Here is a 22,502-nt window from a genome sequence, read left to right on the forward strand (position 1 = left end):
TAGGTATTGCCCCATTTACCAGTGAAAGACACAACCAGAGTGCATAGGCTTCGTCAGATCATCTTCTGGAGTTTGCATCCATGGTTCATACACAGTCGGTTCAATGTATTTTGTATAATCACAAGATCTCAATTATTAAATCTTAAATTACCAAAATATAAAGTTATGCAATTCATTTTTTTAAATTGTGCACTACTCACCCAATTCTCTTTTTTTTTAAAAACAATCTCTTGCATTTTGCTTTTTTCAAAATACAATAGCTACGTGGTAGGTCTTACTACCGTCACGTAAAAAATACAGTCAGTTACGAATACGTGTAGCAATTTTACAAACTCTTAACTGAATTTATATAATCATAGCCAAATAAATCCCTTTCTTATTTAAGAAAGTTTTCTTAACTCACTAAATTTCTGTCCTTCTGTACTGTTTACATGTAAGACTCTTCTTAACTTCTCATTCTTGCTCTTCACTTTCCTCTATTGAAACTATTTCCCACCAAAGATTACTTTGACGAACAGCTAGTACAGAAACATGTTAACTGCACACCATCTCACTGTTTCTGAATTACTGTTTTAAGTTCAATTCCTGTAGCTTATTGTTATCCAAATTCCGTTTTTATCTGATAACTTATCTCAGAACACTTTTGGGTGTCTCTTTAATGGTGAGAGTTGTCATGTTTGGTTTTTTTTTTAACTATTTCCCTTATTTCCTAATGGTGATATTATAAATCTAAGCTTATATCTTTCTTTCTACAACTGTTGTAAAGAACATTATCGTATTTTAAGTTGTTTATTTTTCTTAGGGAACTGTTTGTCCTTCTATGCTTTGTAACTATCTCTTAAAATTTGTCATTTACCATTCTGATAATTTAGAATACAAATTTGATAATATCCTTTCCTGGATTCTGAAAAATTTGCAATGGGTTGAATTAACTCAAAGAAAGCAACTTCTCATTTATGATAAGATGCTTGATTATCTAATTATTAACACCTAGGTAAGGGAAGAATAGCGTTAATTGAAAAAATTATTTCAATTAATGTTTGCTTCAAAAATGCTTTTTAGTATGTTGACTTCATGACAAGTTTGTTTGAAATTGTGCAGTTTCACAAAGCATCAGGTAAAATAATGCAGCTCCAGTGAAAAGACCCAACTGATGAAAAACTACAAGACATTCAGCTTTCCCATTTCTGCTTTGCTCCACTGCTGTTAACACCTTCACTCCTGGCCTGGAAACACTGCTCCCTCCCTCTCTTTGCTGACTATTTTAAAGCATACACACTGCCTTTGGAACACCATGTTCTTCCACAGGCCCATACAGAAAATGAGAGAAATCCACTCCACAACTGGCTGCCTTAGGAAACAGAATTTCAGATTCTGTCCCTTCTAGCTCCTGTTGAGTTAAAAGCAGGGGCCATAAGCCAATAAATGTGGTGAGACAGTAATTGCGAACTGACATAAACAAGCAATAAAAGCCTACTTCCTCCTTGACAATCAGTAAATAATGAAATGGGCTGGTTTTACACTACAAAAGATCAGAGAATAATAGAATTTAAGCTGTAAGGAAGCTTAGAGGTCATAAAATTTTCAGTAGCTTTTGATTTTCAAAATGATTCTGAAGATTTGACCAGAGCATTTGTTTTTGACTGACTCATTAAGACTCAGCTTTGTCCAAATATAACCAAAACAGAGAATCTCATGGTCACAGGAATGTTTAGAAATGTGATCCTGAAAACCGCTGTTTTATGAAGGAGGATAGGGATGTTTCAAAGGCATTAGTTCCTCCTTTCACCAGGCGGCCAAGGGTGAGTTCCCAACGACAGGGCCTTTTTTGGTCCATCTTGGTCCCTCGCCCCCGCCTCTGCCCTTCTGTTACACTGTTAGGCGGCTGCCCTCAGCATGGTACCAAAAACAGCCCACTCTGAGTTTGCAACCAGGTAGGTACTCGCTAGTGACAACAGAGCTCTCAAGGCCTCTGATGAATTAACACGAGGTTTATTTTGCTCTAGTTATACCCATTTACATATGGGTCTCAAGTTTATGTCTAGGGGAATTTCCAGACAGCTTAAGTTAAAGGAAGAATTACAGTTTGCTTTTTGCTAATCAAGAGGGTATCAGAGGCACAGGTGAAGCTGGCATACGAGAAATCGACCTGCCACCGTCCCACTAATCGGAGCCCCGGCCCCGTCCCCGAACCCTGCTGCGGCGGTGGTCAGTGGTCTCGACACCGCTCTCGGTGCGGAATCACATGCCACAGCTGCAAAGGACGGTCACCCCAAGTAAAGAGGCCGCCCAGGTGATGGAGCAAGGGCACCGCGGCGGCCAAGAGCCGTATCCTAACCCTAATGCCGAAGGCCAGTCTAGTGTGTCTGCGGGCGCGGAAAACGTATAAAGCATCCTGCTCCTCAGGCTGAGTCCCTGGGCCCGTCGCACCCCCACCTGTTGGACAGCATCCCCGGGCTCCTTCTTGCCCAAGTGCTTTGGAAACTGTCAACGGAAACCCAGAGGCCAGGGAATGTGAAGGGCGCCCAGAACTATGCAGAAGAGCTGGGACCCAAATAGCGGACCTATGGGGCCGGGCCTCACGGGGGTCGGGGAGCTGGAGCCGGGCCCTCACCGCCGCGGCCGCGCGAGCGGTGCCAAGACCGGGCGGGCGGCGCCGGCGCACTCCGGGCACGGAGCCTGCAAAAGGGGCGCGGAGCGAGCGGCCGGCCACCTCGCAGACGGCGGGCAGCGGGCGCAGCGGCCGCCGCCCCGGGGCTCCTCGGCCGACCCTCCGCCCGCCGCCGCGCTCGGCCCGTTCCCGCCGGGCCCCCGACCCGAACCCCGGAGGCGCTCTCTCTCCCCGGCCGCGCGGCCCGGCGGCATGGAGCCGGGCACGGGGTCCCGGACGGCGGAGCCCGCGGCGGTGCGGGAAGCCAGCGCGCGCCACGGCGACGGCAGGAAGAAGATGGCGGCGGCCGTGGCGGCGGCGGCGGCGGCGGCGGCCTCGCACACGCCGCTGACGCCAATGGCGCGCGCCGGCCGGCGGGCCGCGGATGGCGGCGGCGGCGGCCCGGGCTCCGGCGAGGGGCGGGGCGAGGCGGGAAGGGGGCCGGCCGGAGGCGGAGGCCGGGCGGGAGCCTGGAGGGAGGCGGTGGGGACGGTTTGTTGTGCTCGGAACATGGCGGGCGTCGGCGACGCGGCCGCCCCGGGAGGAGGCGGCGGTGTCGGCGCGGACGGCCCGGAGCGGGACGGCCGCGGCGAGGCGGAGCAGCCGGGCGGCGGCGGCGGCGGTCACGGGCCCCCGCCGGCGCCTCAGCACACGGAGACGCTGGGCTTCTACGAGAGCGACCGGCGGCGGGAGCGGCGCCGCAGCCGTGCAGGTGAGGCGGGCGGGCGAACGGGCGGCGCTAGGCCGCGGAGAGGGCGCCGAGGGCGGCGGGGGGCGCCGTGGGACTCCCGGCCGCGAACCCCGCGGCCGCCGCCGCCTCCGGGGCCGCCCGGGCTGTGGGCGCGCGGAGCCGCCGCGGCTCCCAGGGCTCGGCGGCCACTGACAGCTCCGCGGGCGGGTCCGCGCGGCACCGAGGCCCCCGCGGCAGGCGCCCGGCCAGGTGCGTCCGAGCGACAGCGCTGCGGCCGGGAAGTTCCGTCCCGGGTCACTTTACTGCTTCTGAAAGATCTTTTTTTAAAAAAAAGAAAAGCCTGGGGTATTCTCGAGCCTCGATCACGCTGGCTAGCATCTCCCACGTCTCAGGGAAGCGCGAGGCTGATCTCTTCATTATGTTCGTGCCAAGGTGACTTTTGTTCTGTATTTTAAGCGAACTTGAGCCATAGAAACCTGTTAACCTGCCCTCCAAATACGTGTTTCTCTGCCGCAGCTGACAGTGGTAATAATGACCGTGAAGTTCAGTTCTTTTGTCCAGAACAGGAATACTTAGCACTTCTCCGAATGTTACCAGTGAACTTTTCCTAAACCGAAACTTAGGCCACTTCAAAAAAAAAAAAAAAAAAGAAAACTGCATAAAAAAAGATACACTTGTGACTCCTACTTTCAGTGACCGGTTTTAAGCATGTTGTTATAATATTATTTCTTCAAGCTATAGGAATTTTATCCTTGTTGTTAGAGGATTTCTTAAAACTTGCATTTGTACTCATACTGCAGTTGTGTATTGGGCTTAAGAATAAGGAAGACTTTGAGATGCATGTTTCAGATTGACTACAAAGTGATCACAGCATTTTAATTCTTGCATAATTCTAAGTTTCGAACAGCAGCTGAACCGCAATTCCATTAAATTTCTTCCAGCTAAAAAAATTGCTTCTGGTACACAGTAGGAGCTGCATTAGCTGTTACTTCCTCTAGTTCGTCAGAATAAATGTTTAAGTCGTGAGGCTTACTGCATCATTGGATGTACCTGGGTATTGAGGATGTAAGAGTTATTAAATGCCTTAACGCCAGTCAGGTGAGATCCTGAATGATTTGCTAATTTTCAGAATTAGACGTTGGTTAGATTTTGAAGAGGTCCTTATCTTCGAAAAATTAAGTACAGACTGTGCTTTTCATTGAACCATTTAAAAATTCTCAACTCTATTTTGGTTAAGTTGTCAGTTACATACTTGTGAGAGTATATACTTTCAGAAGTGGCAGGATCTAAGTTAGAGTATTAAATCTCTCAACTGTCTGTTTACTTACATAGACTTAAACATTAAAAGCACTGTGGTGCTAATAGAAACAAATGTGGCCAAATGTCACTCCAATATCTTTGAAATATTTCTGAGTTTTAGGAAATCCACCTTCATTAAAGCTTTTTTTGGTTGGTTGCATGCACAGAAAATGACGTTGTCAGGAATCTTGTCAGAAGCAGATATTAGGCTCCTGGATAAATCCTCAACACCCCTTCCCTGGCCCTTCCCAGCATGGGTCTGGATACCTGGTACCGTGGACTTCTCTAGACTTCATGCTGCACATGCATTCTTCATCATGGGATACTGAGCAAGGTTTACTTAACTTATTTGAAGCTGGACTTTTAACCCATAGTTACAGAAAGTCGTTGTCAGGGCACACTTTCAGCTTTAGTTGTTGGGGTAGTCCTTATTGTTCCCCCAGTTCCATCCATTACGCGTGAGGAGAGATGTCAATGGCACCTCTTGGGGATTAGGGTGTAGGTGAGAATCCCAGGAGTATTTCAGCTGGAGTCGCCAGTCGGTGTTGTTCCATCTGGGCTTCCCAGCCTTCCCCCCGGGTATCTGTCCCTTCTCTGCTGGTCACACAGCTCTTGCTACTGCTGGTGAGGGCTCTCTGACTCTGATGCAGCACTGGTCAGAGCATCCTCGCTAGAGATTAGAATTCTTTCAGCCATTGTTAAATGCCCTTGGCTGCTAAGTGGCTTCTGTGTTCATCCTTACTATCCAGCACTGCTCCCTTCCGCTGCTCTGTAACCTTCCCTTCCTCTCCTGTCCAGAATGTAGAAAGCTCTTCCCCAGGGGCTGGCCTGGGCCAGAGGGCCTTAGAGTGGCACCACCTAGTGTCATGTGAGGAGCATTTCTTCCTGAATCAAACATCTTCCAAGCCAAGGTGCTTGCACTTGTTACTTGTACATTTTTTTGTATTCTGGTGCTGCCTCTAGTCCTCTCCACACACACCCCCCCCAACCCTGCACACCTCCAATTTAGGGCAACCTTTGTCTTTCCTTTTGAAAGTCATAATCTTAATGTCTTGGTAGCCTTAACCATTAGTTAGTTCCAAAATCCCCTTTATTATTTCTCCCAAGGAATTTAGGGCTCTTATGAATTAGACATTTGTTGACCTGTCCTAACCACCTCGGATCCCATAAATGAATATACAGATTAGATGATTAGCCAAACTCTCCCAATCCAAGTAAAATAACACAGTGTTTGAGGTTCCCATATTTGTTTTATACCTGTCCTTGTTCTTCTATAGGTTTATGGAATATAGATGAACATCAGTGTATATACAGCTACATATACCGTATACACGTGTCTGCATCAAGTGTGAGCGTTCTTTTTGTTTCTCTTTTCAAACTCTTATGATCACATTGGTCTCTGAACTCCGTCTTTTACTTACATGTAGCCTGGCAGTGGGCTGAGACTTTTCCAGGGTGCTGGTGCTTAAACCTTAACCTAGTTAGAGATGGGTATCCCACTTGTCACTCCTGTCTTCATTCTCTCTCTCAAGATGGCCATTGTGCATTCGACCACTGCCTTAGCTGCTCACCTGTCTTGTACTCTGGGTGTGGTAGTCACCGAAAAGTGCAGATTCATCTCTTCTGTCTTCTTTTTTTCCTACTCTTCAAAAAACGGCCAACTTCTCTTGACCTTTCTGACATAAGAGCACATAATAAGCACATGTTAACAATGTCTCTGTGCTTGTCCCCCACCTCACTCGTCTATAAAAGTTCTGAAGGGGAGATTTCCCTTCTAGCCGTATTCCCATTTAGGAATCCAGGTCCAACAAGTCAACTTTGGACTGAGTTGGGCAATCTGTCCTTGGCTTGATTTGGTTGCTTTGTACTCCATGCTTGCCTAATCCACTTGGCTCTGTTTCATAACGCCACTGCTAAATGGCTTAGTATCTGCAGTGTCTCAGTGGGGTCCAGTGATCATGGAAACTTCACGGTAGAGGAGTCGGTGTGAAAGAAGTGAAACGCCGCCCGGGGAGGAGGACAGCACCTGTGCAGTGCGGGTGCCGGAGTGCGCACCGGGCTGGGGGTCGCTTGTAAAACAAAGAGCCTGAAGGAAGCAGTGAGCAAGCAGTGTTGTGTCTGACTGTTCTCGTGCCCTGCGGCCCATTGTTTTCCCTTTTAAGTGGTGACTCTTCACTTCTAGAGCTTGAGCCTTTTATCTGTCGCTCTTCTCTTTATTTACCCATTTGAGGACTCTTGCCCTACCCCCATGAAATGAACCGAGGCAGGAAGAAAGACTAAACCCCAGAAAAGCCAGCCGGTCTCCTTTTTAGTGGTTCCCACAAAAGGTTTCCAGTGGGACAAGGGTTTTTGCTGTTCACATTCCCCGTGTCCTATTATTTGTGTAATTGAAAATTTAAGTTCTTCTTACAAACAACATATTTTTATTAAAATACGTTTACGTTGAACCCATCTTCATCCTCCACAGAGTGTTACAGTTACTCCTGTGGCTTCCCAGACTTCTCCTGAGGCATGATTAAAGGCTGTGATTCTGAAAACTAAGCTGTAGAGCCAGTCAGTTTCTCATTTGCAAAGGAAAATAAGAATAACTATAAAGCTGGCTGGGAAATTACCTGAAGTAACCCCAGCCCTGATACAGGTAATGTAAAATGAGCTTCTTTGGACCAACTACTGCTCTGTTTTTAAAATTCTCACTTGCTTTACTTTAATACTTGTAAACTAAACAAGCGGTGAGAAGGTACTTATTTTGATCTTTGACCGGTTCAGTACCTTGGCTTTTTAAAAATGTTTAACATCAACCAAGTTCACCCTCCAGAATTCAGTGCTCGCAGCTCATTTGTGGCCCACTTTGGGGAACAGTTGAATACAAGAGGTCTTTGGAAAGGCTGTGCAGCGTTCACTGGCACATTAATGGTGCTCTGCTCCCATGTTTAGTCCTTTACTTTGTAACCTTGTGACTTTGGGAAAGAATCACTGCTCTTTTTGAATCTGTTTTTGATCTATAAGTTTATAAATATTCTGCCTGTTCTTTACTTCCCTTGATGAGACTATTTATAAACAGTTTGAAGGCCTTAAAAGCTTGAATGGTGCCTTTACTATATTTGACTTAGGAAAGCAGAATTGGTGTTGTATTGATTCCTCGTTGGCCTTGTGCAAGGGTGAGCCTTTATATTTGTGTAATAAATTTACAGTTAATCTTGTAGTGTAGCCTTAGTAAAGCTTATTAAAGTTTGACATTGTTTAGGACTGTGGAGATTTGCATATTTCATAGTATTGTCCTAACACTTAACCAGTATTACTTTCCAATTTTTTTAATGGTCAGTGCTATTTTAAGAAAGATATATTTGGGCATATTACCCAACATGTAAATGTATTTATGATTCCTCATTACTTTGAATTAATACTTTTTTATCCTGGGTTCCTATTTCTAAAACTTCTCAGAAGGTAATTAAACATACTATTTCTTTGTTTAGGGATGAGAAAGAAACCATTTATACCACTGTACTTTTCCTCAATGTAAGATACTAGATCACAGGGCAATTCTGTGGTAGATGAATGTTGGTTAAAAATTCTCTGGAGGAACTGACTTGGATTTATTATTATTGGTACTGTTTTCCTAGTGTCAAGTATTTACAGTTGGTAAGACTTACTTATTCAAATGTAGAAGCTCTTATTTATATTACAATTAAATAGTAAAATGCTGCTATTTTTTTTAAAAGACTTTCACTGAATGATATTCCTTCTTGGTGAGAACTGGAGAAATTAACTAAAATTGGTTGACATCTGAAAAGTTCAGAAAGCAAACATGTCAGTTACTTTATTTTAGAATATAATTTGCTCTTAGACTATAAAGACACATGTTTAGCATAACAAATGAAAGTGATTCTTGCTAAGAAGGAATGAAATACCACCACGGTATGGAAAAAGTTAAGGTACACCTAGCTAGCAGAATTCTTGAAGAGAGGGGTCAAAGAACAGTAGCCTTCCTAAATAATTAGCCAGGTGCTGTCCCCAGTATCACAGGACAGGTGAGTTCAGGTGAGACTGTGGAATGCTAGAGAACAATGTTTAAAACAGCAACAGCAAACAGAAACCCTGAAACACACCTACACTTCCGAACAGAAGATTGAGTAGCATCCTGCAAAATATATCTGTGCCAGGAAAAGATGGGGCAGACCAGACACGGCAGAAGGCTGTCTTGGTGGCTCCGGCCGCTGGGTAGCAGACTCCTCTTCTTCAGTGTGACTCAGAAGGCTTTTTCTGACAGGTTGAAACCAGGTCAGGGCCAGGTCATCTTCTCTCATATGACTGTCAGATAGACAGGTGGTAATTGTGGTCCGGGGAGAGAGCACACTGGGTGCAGAGCGCAGAGCTCTAGGTGCTAATCCCAGTTTGCCCCTTAGTTTTTCAGTGACTTCGGACAGGTCTCCCAACCTCTGTGAGCTCCACATCCTTCGTTTGCAAAATGTGATCGCCGTTAACTGCTCTCTTTTGCTCTCAGAACTGTTGTGAGGGTTTCACGAAGTCGTGTGTGCAGGACCTTTGTCACCTCCCTCACGACGTAAAGTGGGAGACTCCCCCGCCCTCAAGCAGGGCTGGGTCTCCGGGAGCAGGGGCGGGGGCGGTAAGATAAGGCTTTGGAAATATTTCACCCTATACAGCTTGGGGTTTTTTGTCAGTATTGCTTTCATGTGTCTTTTGAAATCATTCCCAGCCCATTGGTGTGGCGTTGCTCATAGCAGACACTAGCCTTACATTCAGAACTCTCTGGGGCCTGGACACGGGGAGATCAGGGCACATGGTGCTTGCTTTTGAAAAGCTCATGGTCTGGTAAGGGAGCTCTGACTCGTTACCAGTGTTCCTTCGGAGAAGTAAACCAGGGTTCAGGGTGCTATGGGGGCACAGGAACAGGACGATGGGGTCCCGGTTTCCCAGAGCACAGTGTGGACTGTGTGAGGCAGTGCTAAACACAGCATTCTAGTGCCAGCAGGCACACGAGTTAGGGATAGACTGCTTGATTTTGAAGGCTGGCTCTACCATTTGCTTCCTCTGTGACCTTGGAGGCCTCCTTAACTTCTTTGTGCCTTGGTTTCTTCATCCATAGAATGGGCATAATGACAGAACCGATGTCCTAGTTATGAGAGCTGTGCGCTCGAAACGTGTTTTATCATTTGATTTTTTAAAAGTGTTTTAACTTCTCCATTGGAGAATCTAAACTGATGTTTATAACTAGAAGTGCTGCATTTCTAGAGGTAGGATCCTGACACAACAGTGTTTCATATTTACAGTATAGTAAGACTCTCATAGTTTTATTTTGTGTAACTAGTTTACAGAAAACGACTTACTCAGGCTATGTAGTTTGTTAAATATGCTTATTTGACATGTTGCCTTTTCTCTATGGAAACAGGGCTGCAGAAGTAGCATCAGTAAGCGCTAGGTGACCACCAGTCATCGGTGGGCCCCACTGTAGCTCATGTGGCATTAACAGTAAGTGGTTCAGGACATGGTGTTGTGCTTCGCAGTCTCGTGTCCTCATACGAACCCTCCCCCGGTCCCTCACACGTGGTTTGTGGAAGATGAGCAGGTGACAGGTGCCACGGTTTTCTCTTCTGAGAGACTGAGTCACAGGCCTGGGGCCCCTCCTCTGATCGCTGGTCCCTGCTCTTGCGGCCCAGAGCAAACCCTTGTTATGGTAAAAGCCCAGTCCTCTGCTGTCACTGGGGAGGCATTTCTGTGGAGGACAATTTTCTAAACAAACAGGGGGTACAGCTATCTCCACCTTTTGGTTTTAATTTGCTTTTTAAAATTTAAAATTGTGCTGTAAGCTGTTTGTCTCCTTCACACACTGAGATACTAGTGAGCCCCGCCCCCACCCCCGGGCCCACTGGCTGTGACTGCATCGTGGCACCCTGTCCACTGATGGGTGACCTTTGCAGTCGTTTGGACACACACTGAGAGGAGGCTCCTTATCTCCAGCGGCTGCTGCGTTTATCCAGTGAGACACCCGGAACTCTGCACTCCTGCCTCGCTGATTCCTCCCCATCTCAGAACAAGTCTGTCTCAGCCACGAGCCCTCTTCTCGAGGATCCACTAAGTTCTGCTTTTGCCGCTTCTAATTTCTGATTCTGCTCCTATCTCTGCCACACCCTCCTCTGTGATTTTCCTGCCTCTTTCCTGATCCATCTGTTCTCTTGGCAAGCCTTTGTTGAGCGCGTGTGATGTGCGGTGCCCCAGGATGCAGAGGTACAGAAGAAAACCAGACGAGAAGCAGGCGTAGCGCAGCTCCGGGCAGTGCGGGCAGGTGCAGGTGCTGTGGGGGCCGAGTGGGGGAGAGGATGGGGACGTGGGGAAGTCTCCACGGAGCAGGGGGCGCCCGCGTGTGTTCACCGGTGGAAACGGGAAGGGATCTTGAGCCTCGAGCAGCGTGAGCCAACTGCAAGGAGTGAAGAGTGGTGTAACTGGAGAATTATGACCTCAAGGTTCTGGGAGGCGGGTGTGAGGCTCTCTTGAAACAACAGCCCCGGGCCAAGTGGGAAGGGGTCTGGTGTCCCCAGACACCAGAGGTGCAGACCTCACCTGGACGTGGCCAGGAGTTGCCTGATGGTTTCCGTAGCCCACCAGTGAACGTGCTGACCAGCAGCCAAGCCAAGCAGGGCTGAGGGGAGGAAGGATTGGAAAAAAGATGCCAGTTGGGAAGCCTTTGCAGTAACCTGGAGAGAGAGGATGAGGACCAAATGCAGGTGAAGAGCGGGAGGGCAGAGTTCATAACTGTTTGGAGGAAGAGTCATTAGGGCTTGGGGAGAGAGGGGTGGGGATGGACAGAATTGGCCCGTGGAACTGTATCACTGGTGAAGCCCTGAGCTAGTCAGGGCTGCAAGAGCCAGTGAGGGTGGGGTAGGGGCAGGGCTAACAGGGAAGATGCAGAGTTTAGATTTGCAGATTAAAGGTGCCTTTGGGATTTCATGGAGTTGCCCACAGGGCAGTTGGAAATACGGGTCCAGGCTCAGGAGTCAGAGCTGAAGTAGGGTGACTTAAGGATTTAGATGGTGGTTTTGAGCTTGGACTGCCCAAGGAGAGTATGTATAGGAAAAAAGAAAAGAAGAAAGAGGAAGTGGCTGACAGCACATCAGAGAATATGGCCTTAAGGGCTGGCTGGTTTCAGGGTAACCTGTGCTTTGACAGGATGGAGTGAATAGAGCACCTGCCAGCAAACACTTAAGGGTCAGGTGGAGGAGGAGGAGCTGCCAGAGAGACTTAAGTGAGAAGAGGCGAGTCAAAGAGCAGAACGCCGCTGGGGGAGGTGCCAGGCCGTGGGAGCCCCGCCGCCGGGCGGGTGCTGCTCGGGGTTCTGGTGGAGTGGCTTTTGGGGCTCGTGACTCAGCTCACTGGCGTCAGTGAAAATTGGTGTTTCTTCTGCCTTCTGAATGTCATCTTGCTTCCTGATTTTTACATGAAAGAATTGATATTTATAGATTTTAGGTAATTGGAACATCCCTTTCTATTTGAAAAATGAGCTGAGTAAGAGTATAATTGTTCGATCATTTTTTTTAGTTATAGCTGTTCTTGTTTGCAGCTCAAAAGAGTTTTTCTCTCCTTCACATGCAGATCGTATTCTGGATATAGCCAGCCAGCAACATATTAGAAGTTTCCTAACTGGAAGTTTTACTCTACACGGATTCTGTTATACTGAGGCCTTTTAATCTGAACATCTGTAGTATCTGCAGTAACGTTCACATCTTGTGTACGGGGCACGCTCAGAGTGCAGGGGATAGTTCAGAGAGCTGTGTCCTGAGTGAATGCACTGAGAGCCCCTGGCGCGCTGGGCGACTTGGCCTGCCCCTGCTCTGGGCTGGAGGGGGCGGACGTCCGCTTTCCTCTCCATCTGTTTCAGGCTCCACGTAGCTCTCAAGGTACCGCTAACTCTCTAAATAGATTATGAATCTTGTATTTAAAGAAACGTGTGTATATGTGTAATTTGGGGGAGAAGCTATAACCTCTGTACACAAGCAAGCCACTTCACATGATCCTTAAAGAACTGTTGGTCTGTCCCAGCACTGGCGGAAGCAAGCGTTTTGGGCCCACTGGGGGACAGTGGTCTGCTTCTGAGTGTATTTTTGTCTCTACATTCTCTTCCCCACCTCTGCCGCCTTAAATCCTAGCGCTCACATAAAACAGAACTCCTTAGGTCAATAGTCATAAAGGAAATCAGCTTCTTCTCTGTCATTTTTTGGAGGGAACACCAATACTGTATTTGGCAAAAGGACCACAAGGCCAACTTATAGCAAAGAGGACAGTGTGAAACCCTCGGCATCCTGAGTTCTGGAGGAGAGTGTGGCCTCAGAGAGAGTGAGAGTAGGAAGAAGTACATGGAGTCAGGAGTACTGAGAGGCCACGGAGGTGATGGCCATCGGGGGAGTGCCACATGTTGGGAATAATTGGGGTTAGGCATTAACAACCTTACCTTCTCATCTCAAGTCTGCCAGATGCAGCCGGGTGGAAAGTATTCAACCTCCTTGACCTTTCTTGCCTCATCTGAGACAAGATGACGGTGGGTGAACATCAGAGAAACGGAGGAAACAGGTGGACGAATCCAAGGAAAGGGAGGCCTTTCAGAGTGGGTTGAGGGTCTGCCCTGTATGACTTAGGATCATCGTCATGCTGGGAAGCCGTCACCTAGAGAAACGGCATTCTTTAGGCACTTGCACAATCTCAGAAGCTGAAGAAGGACGAACTTGCACCAGCATCCATGTAGTTCACCCAGGATAGTTCCTGGACTGGAGCAACGCCTTTTAGGTGACTTGGCTCCCTTTTGATTTTGTGTGTGCGTGTGTGTGAATATCTCTATTTTATGTATACTTGACAGGTACTGTTTTTACTTGAACATTACTTGATCTCTCCATCAGTCCAGGTCCCGTATCACCTGCAGAGGCCCAGGACTAGGCTCTCACAAAACCCTTTTCTGACTATTCTGGGTCATGGTAATCGTCCCTTCTACATTCCTGTGACATTTTCAGTTTATATCACACAGAGCAGCGCTTTTCTCAACAATCTTTGCTAATGGTTTGTGTGCAGTTCGTTTTTGGGCACGGAATTACAGATGACTTTGTTTTATTCTGTTGTTATGCGTATGTATTACCTGTGGCCCCAGCTAGCATGTAAGTTCCTTGATAAACACTGTCCTTTTTGTTTTGTGTCATTTTTTTTCCCATAGAGCTTTCATTGTTGAGGTTCCTCGGTGCTGAACTAACCAGAGGGTACTTCCTTGAACATAATGAGGCCAAGTATACAGAAAGAAGAGAAAGAGTGTACACTTGTATGCGAATACCAAGAGAATTGGAAAAGGTACTTTTTTTTAAATTACTGGACATCATTTTGAAAGTTATGTCAACATGTTAATTCTATTAAAAAAATTTGTGAACAGCTTGAGTTGGCTTTTAAAATATTGGAAATAATGTGATCGTAAGTAATTAAATATATTGGGGGATAGGAATTCCCACACAGGAAGAGTCTTTTAAAAGTGTATTTTTAGTGTTACATCCAATGATTTGTAACTTTGCTACTTATTAAACTTACCATATTTCCGTTTGTGTCCCATCCAAATAGCTTTTTCCATGGAATTACTCTCCACTCACTTCTTTAGTTCTCTTCAATTTTGTTTTACTAGAATCAGGGTTTTTTTGTTTTTCCATTCAACGTGATATAAATTATTTCAGCTGTTTTTTAAGACTTCAGTTTCTCCAAAAGCCCTCATATTCAGAAACATTAAATGACAGTCTCTTCCCCCAAAAAAGAAAAAAGGAGATTCACTTGACCTTCCTCACAGAAAACATCACGGCACAGGACGAGCTCAGTAACCGCGACACTAACTGCTACACACCGTCCTCCCTCGACTGCATCTCAGCGCATCAGGACCCGTCAGACAGGAAGGTGGCTCTTTTCCCTCTGTGTCGCTAGAGTCGAGTCTGAACAATTCTGAAATTCCTTATAAGAAGCAGAGAATTAAGAAATAATTCAGCTGCAGCTATATTGCAGTACATTTTCATACTTTTATAGTAACACAAAACTTGTGATGTTCCAACCGCTTCCTTAGAATCATGCTCTCTATTGGAGCAGCTCTCAGAGAGCTGTGTTGGTTTGCTCACTCCGTGCATTGTCGTAACAGGAGGTGCGGTGGACAATGTGCAGAAGGATGCAGGTGGTTTGGCTGATGTTCTTTATTTCTGGAAGTCCATCAGTTTGGTGGAAGGAAGAGAGTCAGATTTGGAGTGACAGCTTGAGAAATGAGGCTTTACGTACACTCTCAGTGGCGTGCTGCCTGCGGAAGCTTTGGGAAGTTCTGTGTTAAGGTGGGATTTAGAGAGCTGGGGGTCAGGCTGACATTTGAGACTGTGAAACAGTTTGTTGCCTTTGGTCAAGATCATTAAATGTGCTTTTATTATTGTCTTGCTGCTTTTCTAGGGAGTTCTGGGGTTCTGTGGAGGAGCAGACGGGCTGGAAATGAGGGGGGCGTCCCGGTGACCCTCCTCTGCAAGTGCAGCAGCATCTTTATCATTGGAGTTGCTGTAAGATTTTGTCCAGGAGGGGCCTCGGGGACAGTGTTCTTCTGCTTGCAAAAAACAAAACAAAACAGAAAATTAAGTTATTCATGTGTCTTTCTTTAAACACTTCAACCAGCTTTTCGAGCTCACTTTTTCCAGTGGTAAGCCCCGGGCAGGAAGTGTGAGGATGCTGCAGAGGGCACTGCCGGGCTCTCGGACAGGGCAGTGCCAGCCTAGTGCAGTTTTCACCCCCTGGTGTCAGCCTCCAGGAGGGACGTTTTTTCCCCCCACCTGTCTGAGCAGGTGTGTACTCCCATTTTCCTCTGGGGAGAGCACAGGGGGATTTGCCCACAATCCACAGCCAAACTTTATGGACACACCCAGGGGGCTGCCTCAAAGCAGGCAGTTGTCCGTCCTCCCTCTTGTACTGCCCACCTGTGACAGGAAAATGAGCCCTCAGAATTTTGTCACCTCTTCAAAGGCAGGTTCAACACACACATCCTTCTCTCTTCTTTATTAGCAACATTGAAATAAGCACGTTTCTGGGTAGCTTCCTTACAGACATTTGTATGCATTTCGTGTGTTTTATTCTGAGTGTTAAGATGTCTTCTGGGGAAAATCCCTGCGGGTCTTGATGAGGCTTCAGTAAAAACCAGTTTTTCTACCTGTGGTCTGTTGTGGGACCACTGATGGGGGAGTAACCTGCATGGTCAATTGTAATCAATTAGGCTTTTTTTTTTCGTTTTTAAAGAATAGAAAAAGTGTCAGATTACATTCATTGCCCATCCTAAGGGTAAGTGTTTTTTCTTGGAACTTTGGTTTCGTTTGTATGTGGGTAAAATGCATCCCGTCAGAAAAGCTGAAGGAACACTGCTTATGCACAGTTGTGATTGTTCTCTAATCCTGCTTTCCATGAGAGGGGCTTTTGGCTTTAGTCCTATTTGGGAAATTTTGGTGTAGTCTCTTAGAACAGCACTTTAGAAGTTTCATTGCTTGAATGTATGAAAGAATGTTATCTTTTTCAGTTTAGAGCAGTTTTTTCTTCTAGGACTCACTGAGGCACAGAGGAAAACAGAGTTAGATAGATCTCTGTTTAATTCCAGGCTTAAATATCTGTCTTAACAGCATGAATTCACTCTGCCATCCCCATGGCCTTTATTTTCTATGAGGGGGTCCACTTCAGGCTTCTGTTACGATAGCAACCTAACTGACTTTTCCTGTTTCCTTTGTGTTTACGTTGTCTACTCTAAACGTAATGCCTCACTCACTTTTGTTGTTGTTCGTGTTTCTTTTGGGTAAACGCATGGCATTTTCACCTAACCTTTTTGGGAAGAGAAACTTGATAATCAAGGAGTACTTTGCTTGTTCAGGGGTTGCAAATATGGTAAAACGTGTAATTAATGCTTATACTTTGAAGTCAAGAGAAAGGTCAACTCAGTATCTCTTACTAGAGCTGTTTAATGATTGTAAAAAAAAAAAAAATCCCAAGGTTTTTGTGTAATATTGTCAGTGGATAAACACGTTATACTTGACATTTAATAAAGATGAATTTCTCATATATTTAAAGTAGTATTTCTAATTATTATCACTTCTTTACATTTGAACTTCTCAATCTAATGTAAGGGTGTGAAATTTTGGAGTATTTTGTTGACTTTGGGGCAGCATTTCTTTTTTTCTCTGCAAATCCCTTTTCCCTTCTGCACACACACCTTTTGGGTTCTTGTCCTGGATCTGCTAATTGCTTACGTGGTCCCTTTCAGGGGCTGTGTGTTTCTCTTTGATACAACCGAGAAGGCTGAACTGTACTTTATCTGCATCCTGTACTGAGAGCCAGGATAGCGGAGAGATTGAGGGCATGAATTCTAAAGCTGAGCTGCCTGGATTTGAATCTTGGCTCAAGTTCCTTGAGGCTTTGACCAATTCACTTCTGTCCGTGCGCCTCAGTTTTCTCACCTGTATGTTAATTATGTGGTAAGCCTTATATAGGTGTTTTAAAAGTGTTTTACCAGCCTTGCTTCAGCAATTCTGGGAGAACAGGGACGTCTGAAAGGTTTCTTGTCCTCAGGATGCATTCCAGAGGAGGTCTTGCTTGCAGTAGAGGTAGCTGTCGCCTTGGGCCAAGGACAGCAGGAAGTGATAGGGAGAGGACTGGTTTTCAAGGTTCCCCTATGCCCCACTTTGAGCTTACGTTATACTTTTAATCTTCCTGCTTTGCTTGCTAATAAACTTGATTTTTCTAACCCTGCAAGGGGCATGGTTTTCTGACCCTCAGCCTTCTTGGTTTTGCTGACCTCAGGCAGAAAGAACCTTTAGAGAAAACTATTTTCTTCTCTTCTTCCTTTTAGCCAGCTGTCTTAGGGTAAAGCTTATCTCTTTCATGAGCTGATGGCCATAGAGATAGCACACCCTACCACCCTGACATTTTCTGCCAAGCCCTCAGGACTGGCCTCAGCAGCCCCATGGCTGGAGCTTACAGTTAGGGCAGGCAATGGTCACTTTAACCAGGTGCTTGGTGGAACCAGGCAGGGATCACCAGTTTCCTGGAGAGGAGATTCCTGGTGAGTGATTTATACTGCTCCATACCCTACTTGGCTTGGCCAGTTATATTCCACCTCTGGCTTCCATTTCTGTGTTAATAATAAAACAAATAGGAAACTAAATTCAGTTTCTTGTAATGAGCTGTAATGGAAAAGAATCTGAAAATATATATATATATGTATATGTATAGCTGAATCGCTTTGCTATACAACATAAAACTAACATTGTAAATTGACTACATTTCAATACAAAAGTATGATTTAAAAAAAAACACTAAAAATAAATAAAACAAATAGCATTTACCAAATAAAGATTAATGCTAGACACAAGTCTGAGCACTTGAAATGAGTTAACATTAAATCCCGTTCACAGCCTCCTGACATACGTGTAGTCTTAAAGTTTCGCGTCCTCCGCCTGCCGCACCGTGCAGTCCCATACAGACGTGCAGTCCCATACAGACGTCCAGATTGAGCTCCCTTTAACCTATGTGTTAGTGGAAACGTGCTAGTGTACTACATTTCAACCCCATACAAACAATTTACCCCGGACCATGTACAAAATTAGCCCTTGGGTATGCTAGGGAGATCAGAGAGGGGCAGGGGGTGGGAATTATTAGGAACACACAAGGAAGTTCAGGTATGCTGGAAGGATACGCTGGATCCAAGCTACTTTGAATGGTTAGCCTAAAAAGTTTAGACTAACTTTGGGAGGAAATTAAAATTTATTTCTGAAACATACTTTTAGCTGTGCATGTAACAGAATACCTAACAGTGACTTAAACAAAAAGGCTTTTAAGAATTTTTTTTAACGAGTCTAGAGGAAGGAGGTCTCAGTCGTTCCAGCAGATTAATGAAGCCAGCGTGGACTCAAGTCCTTTTTATCTTTCTACTTCACCATCCCATGGTTGGCAAATTGGCTTTTGGTCCTCTTGCTTGCTGCCTTTTTATAGAAGGATGACAGCTGCAACCTCAGGCATTACATCTGCATTATAATCAGAAACCAGAGGAGATGACCATGCCGCCTTTTCCACTGTCCCTTTTATAAAGAGCTTTAAGTGTCTCAGCATGCTTCCTTCGTCTTGTGTCTCATTGGCCCAGTGGAGTTCCACAGCCATCCCAGCTGCATGGGGACTGGGACAGTGACTGTCATGCTTTTCCAGCAAAGGCAGGAGCAGACTGACGGTGGTACCCACCCCAAGGCTCTGCTCCCGGGGCACAGGGGTGCTCAGCGTGGGCGAGGGGGAAGAGACGCGTGGGGAGCTCACGAGCCCTCTAGGTGCGTGGTCTTCCTTCAGGTTAAAATCCACTGAGTTATTTATTTTACCTCTTAAGAAATTTATTCCTCAAGTTAAATACGTGTCAGATGTAGGTTGTGATTATTATGAAGACTTTTATCAAAATTACTTTTCTGTGGTTACATATGTTTATGTGACCTTGCCTATCCTAAGAGGTTGAAATAAAATGAAAGTATATTTTTGACTTTTCTTTACCTTGTAATTCTGGGCTTTTTGGCAGTCCTTTATTTCATTGTTACCATGCTGTGTACATTATAGTTATTTTGTGTATTTTTAAATTGAATTCAACTTAGTCTTGAATAGAACTACGTAGTTATCTTAAGAGTCTAATAAATTTTTATAAGTTTTAAATTCATCAGGTTGAAGATCCAGGTGTCACGCTAGGTATGGAATAGTGTGTTGGGGCGTGGACGGTTGTCCTGACTGAAAGGGAGAGGCTCCCGCCACTTGGGAGTCTGGGGTCGAGATTCAGCAGACGTAGCTTCTCATGCCAGGTGTTCAGGGAAAAGCCCAGCGGCCTGACTGAGGCGTTCCTTTGGCTTTGACCTTCTTCATCTAAGATTCGGAGGTTGGACTGGGTCATCTCAAGAGGGTTGCTAGCCCACCGCCCTGTGAATGAGTTTGTCTCCAAGGAGCAGGGAAAGGGGGAACTGTGGGAAGAGTCACAGAAAGGGACATCTCACGTCTCCTGGGGGGGGACTTAGTTCTGCTTTTTTGAGGGTCAGATCGGGTAATAATAGCATGTGGGAAAAATCATTCAAAAAGTTCCTTGCAGAATGATGAACTTTATCAAACTATCACGTGAAGCAGCTTTGCTTCTCGGTGTGAGTGAGTATTAAAAAGAGGTAGTCGTGGCCATCGTTTCCCCTTTATTTCAGTAAAACACCCCAGGATTTCATCGTGAATCTAAGAGCGAGCACTTAGATCTGTGTTTCTGGTGGTGGTTTCTTGGGCATCCTGCTCAGTTTATGGTTTCCTGAAAACATGTTTGGGGACTCACTCCCCTATATTGTTCTCGTGATGCAGCTCTTGTTTGTGACACACTGTGACTCAGATGTTCAGTCCTGCAGCTAAGGAGACCCAGGAAAGCCATGGGGAGCCGCACTTCTCAGCATCCCAGCAACCGTGGCTGGGGTTCCTCTCGTCCCGTCTGAGGCTTGTCACCCCTGGCTTGTAGCGGCAGTGACAGCAGCTTCCATAACCTCCAGCTGTCTTCCTTCCCTCTCCTCGGAAGCAGGGCCGGTTTGGCGGCAGCACCAGCACCCCCCTTCAGAAGTGGGGCCTGGGGTGAGCAGGGAGTGGCCCAGCGCTGGCCTTGCGCCCTCGTGGGCATGTAGGACCCGTCAGATAGTTCTGGGGCAGCCCGCCGAAGACTTCCGGCCTCCACCCCGATCCCTGGTGTGTGTAGGAGACGGTGTGTGTAGGGGACAGTGTGTGATCTTGGCACTGCGGTGCTTTGTTCATCTTTTTGAATCAAGTGACTTATTTCTGTCACATTAGCTTTGGAAACAGCCTTAAATCTCTCTTCCTCTCTCTCCCTTGTGCCACATCAGGCCCTGTGATCTCTCACTCAGATTAGTATTCTCCTCCTTAACTGTCATCTGTGCTGACGCTCAGCCCGCCGCGGTACTGCTCGTCAGCCCCTAGAACAGGAGACCCCAGCCTGGAGGGTGTTTATCACAGCCCGCAACAGCTCCACAAGCCCGCAGCGGCTGCTAGGACCTCTCAAACGTGCTGTCGGGTCCCCAGGGCACACCAGCCTCGTGCATCGCAGATCTCTGTGTCCTTGCAAAAGGCCAAGGAGTGGCCTCGGCCTCCAGGGTCGTTGTGAGGACCAATAAGTTAATGTGGGTCAAGTGCTTAGGGTATAACAATGTTCAACATGGATTAAAAATAAGAGAAGTAAGAAAATCTCAAGACCTCTCCATGCACATAGTCTTTCTACAAATTAAAATCTTTGATTTATGTATTTACCTCCTAAGAAATAGATTCCTTGTGTTAAATATGTCAGGTGTAGGTTGATAATTACGAAGCCTTTTATCAAAACGGCTTTGTTTCCCGCGGTTACGTATGTTTCTGTGACCTTGCTTACGGCGAAGGTACCTGGCTTACGGTAATCCCTTTGTCTCTCGTCCCCTAGGGTAGAGACTTCCCTGGGGTGTGAATTTTTGAATTCAGGTGAATAAAAATTATTTTGTTATAGAGCTGACCTTGAAGAAGTAATTGCTTTCAGAATCAAGCATTTGTAAGCTTCCTTATTAGTAACTCATTCGCCTTGACATTCTTCTAACGATGGCTTCCTGCATGTGGGTTTGTCGAGAATTTCTAGAACCCAGGATGAGGATTTGTGCTCCTGAGTGATTAACTGAAGGGACCGCTGACCCCCGCGGCCTCCCGCTCACACTGCTCCTGTGCGTACTCTTGTCTTTGCCATGCTGTTCCTCCTTGCTGTGCCTGGCAGCATCTAGTGCCCGCCCTGTCTCCTCCTGGCAGATCTTTGCCAGTGCTGTTCCTCCCCCGCACCCCAGGCACACTCCCCAGTGCCCACCCTCGTGCTTAGCCTTCTGGCCCTTACTTTGGGGTCTGTGTCCCGTGCACTAGATTTGAACTCCCGGGGGACGGTGCCCTTCTTAATGACCTTGTACCCCGTGTGGAGTTAGCATGACGAGTGAAGCAGTAGACCCAGAGCCTTGTACGGAGGGGAGCATGCTTCCCACTTGACCCCTGCTTCCCAGCTTCCACCCCAGAGCAGCCGTGCTTGGCTGGCGGGCACTAGTTGTTGGTGATGGTGGTGGAGATGGATTCAGAGTTGCCAGGAGACACTTTGTGCAATTCAGAGAGACATAGCCTGGAATCACTGTGGTCCTTTAATTTTAGCCATACCACTTTATTTATTTTGACATTTCAAATGGCATTAAAAGGAAGGCAGGAGATTTTTGTCAAAAAGGGAAAACATTTTTTTAAAAGTTAGGAAACCTTGTTCCACTCTACAGAAAGAGGCCAGCATTTTCATTTATCTATGTCTTTTGAGGCAAGTAGTTTTCATTTGATTAAGAGTGAGTAGTTGGTTCGAGATGAATGTGGTAAGAGCTGGTTGTGGAAATTTTCACTAGAGTGTGATGTTTTGTTGACCAACTGTTACAGAATTGTTGCCATTTTGTAGTTTTAACATTGAAGTTCAGATGTTAAAAACTTAGGTTAAATCTTTGTTTTTGTTTCTTTTTTTTTTTTTTAATACGTAAGGCTAAGCCCACTGGCAAGGTTGAGGCTGATTGACAGTTGTCTTTAGTAGAAGTAGTGCTTCAGTTTCAAAGCCTTGTCTCCTGCAGACTGAAGTCCGCCCCTGCCTCTGCTGCACGTGAGCTGGGCCAGCTCCCGAGTCTCACCGCAGGGGCGGGGCGGGGCGCGGTGAGGATGGACGGAAGCCCTGCACACAGCACCTGGCCAGCACCTGGCCGTACTGCCCGGTACCTGTAAAAGGCTTCTGAGGCC

The 22,502-nt window shown here is 46.3% G+C and overlaps 1 protein-coding gene across 1 annotated transcript in view; it reads left to right on the forward strand.

Moving 5' to 3' along the window:
* Positions 1 to 2,563: 2,563 nt before the first annotated feature.
* The window catches only part of TAPT1 (transmembrane anterior posterior transformation 1), a 59,409-nt gene continuing 39,470 nt past the window's right edge, over positions 2,564 to 22,502 (forward strand). The window contains exons 1-2 of the mRNA XM_072945983.1: positions 2,564 to 3,362; positions 13,852 to 13,982. Of these exons, the coding sequence (XP_072802084.1) occupies positions 2,567 to 3,362; positions 13,852 to 13,982 (927 nt within the window). The 5' untranslated portion in view covers positions 2,564 to 2,566. The remainder of the gene's footprint in view (positions 3,363 to 13,851; positions 13,983 to 22,502) is intronic.

Source organism: Vicugna pacos, chromosome 2 (genome assembly GCF_048564905.1).
Source record: "Vicugna pacos chromosome 2, VicPac4, whole genome shotgun sequence".
Taxonomy (NCBI): Eukaryota; Metazoa; Chordata; class Mammalia; order Artiodactyla; family Camelidae; genus Vicugna; species Vicugna pacos.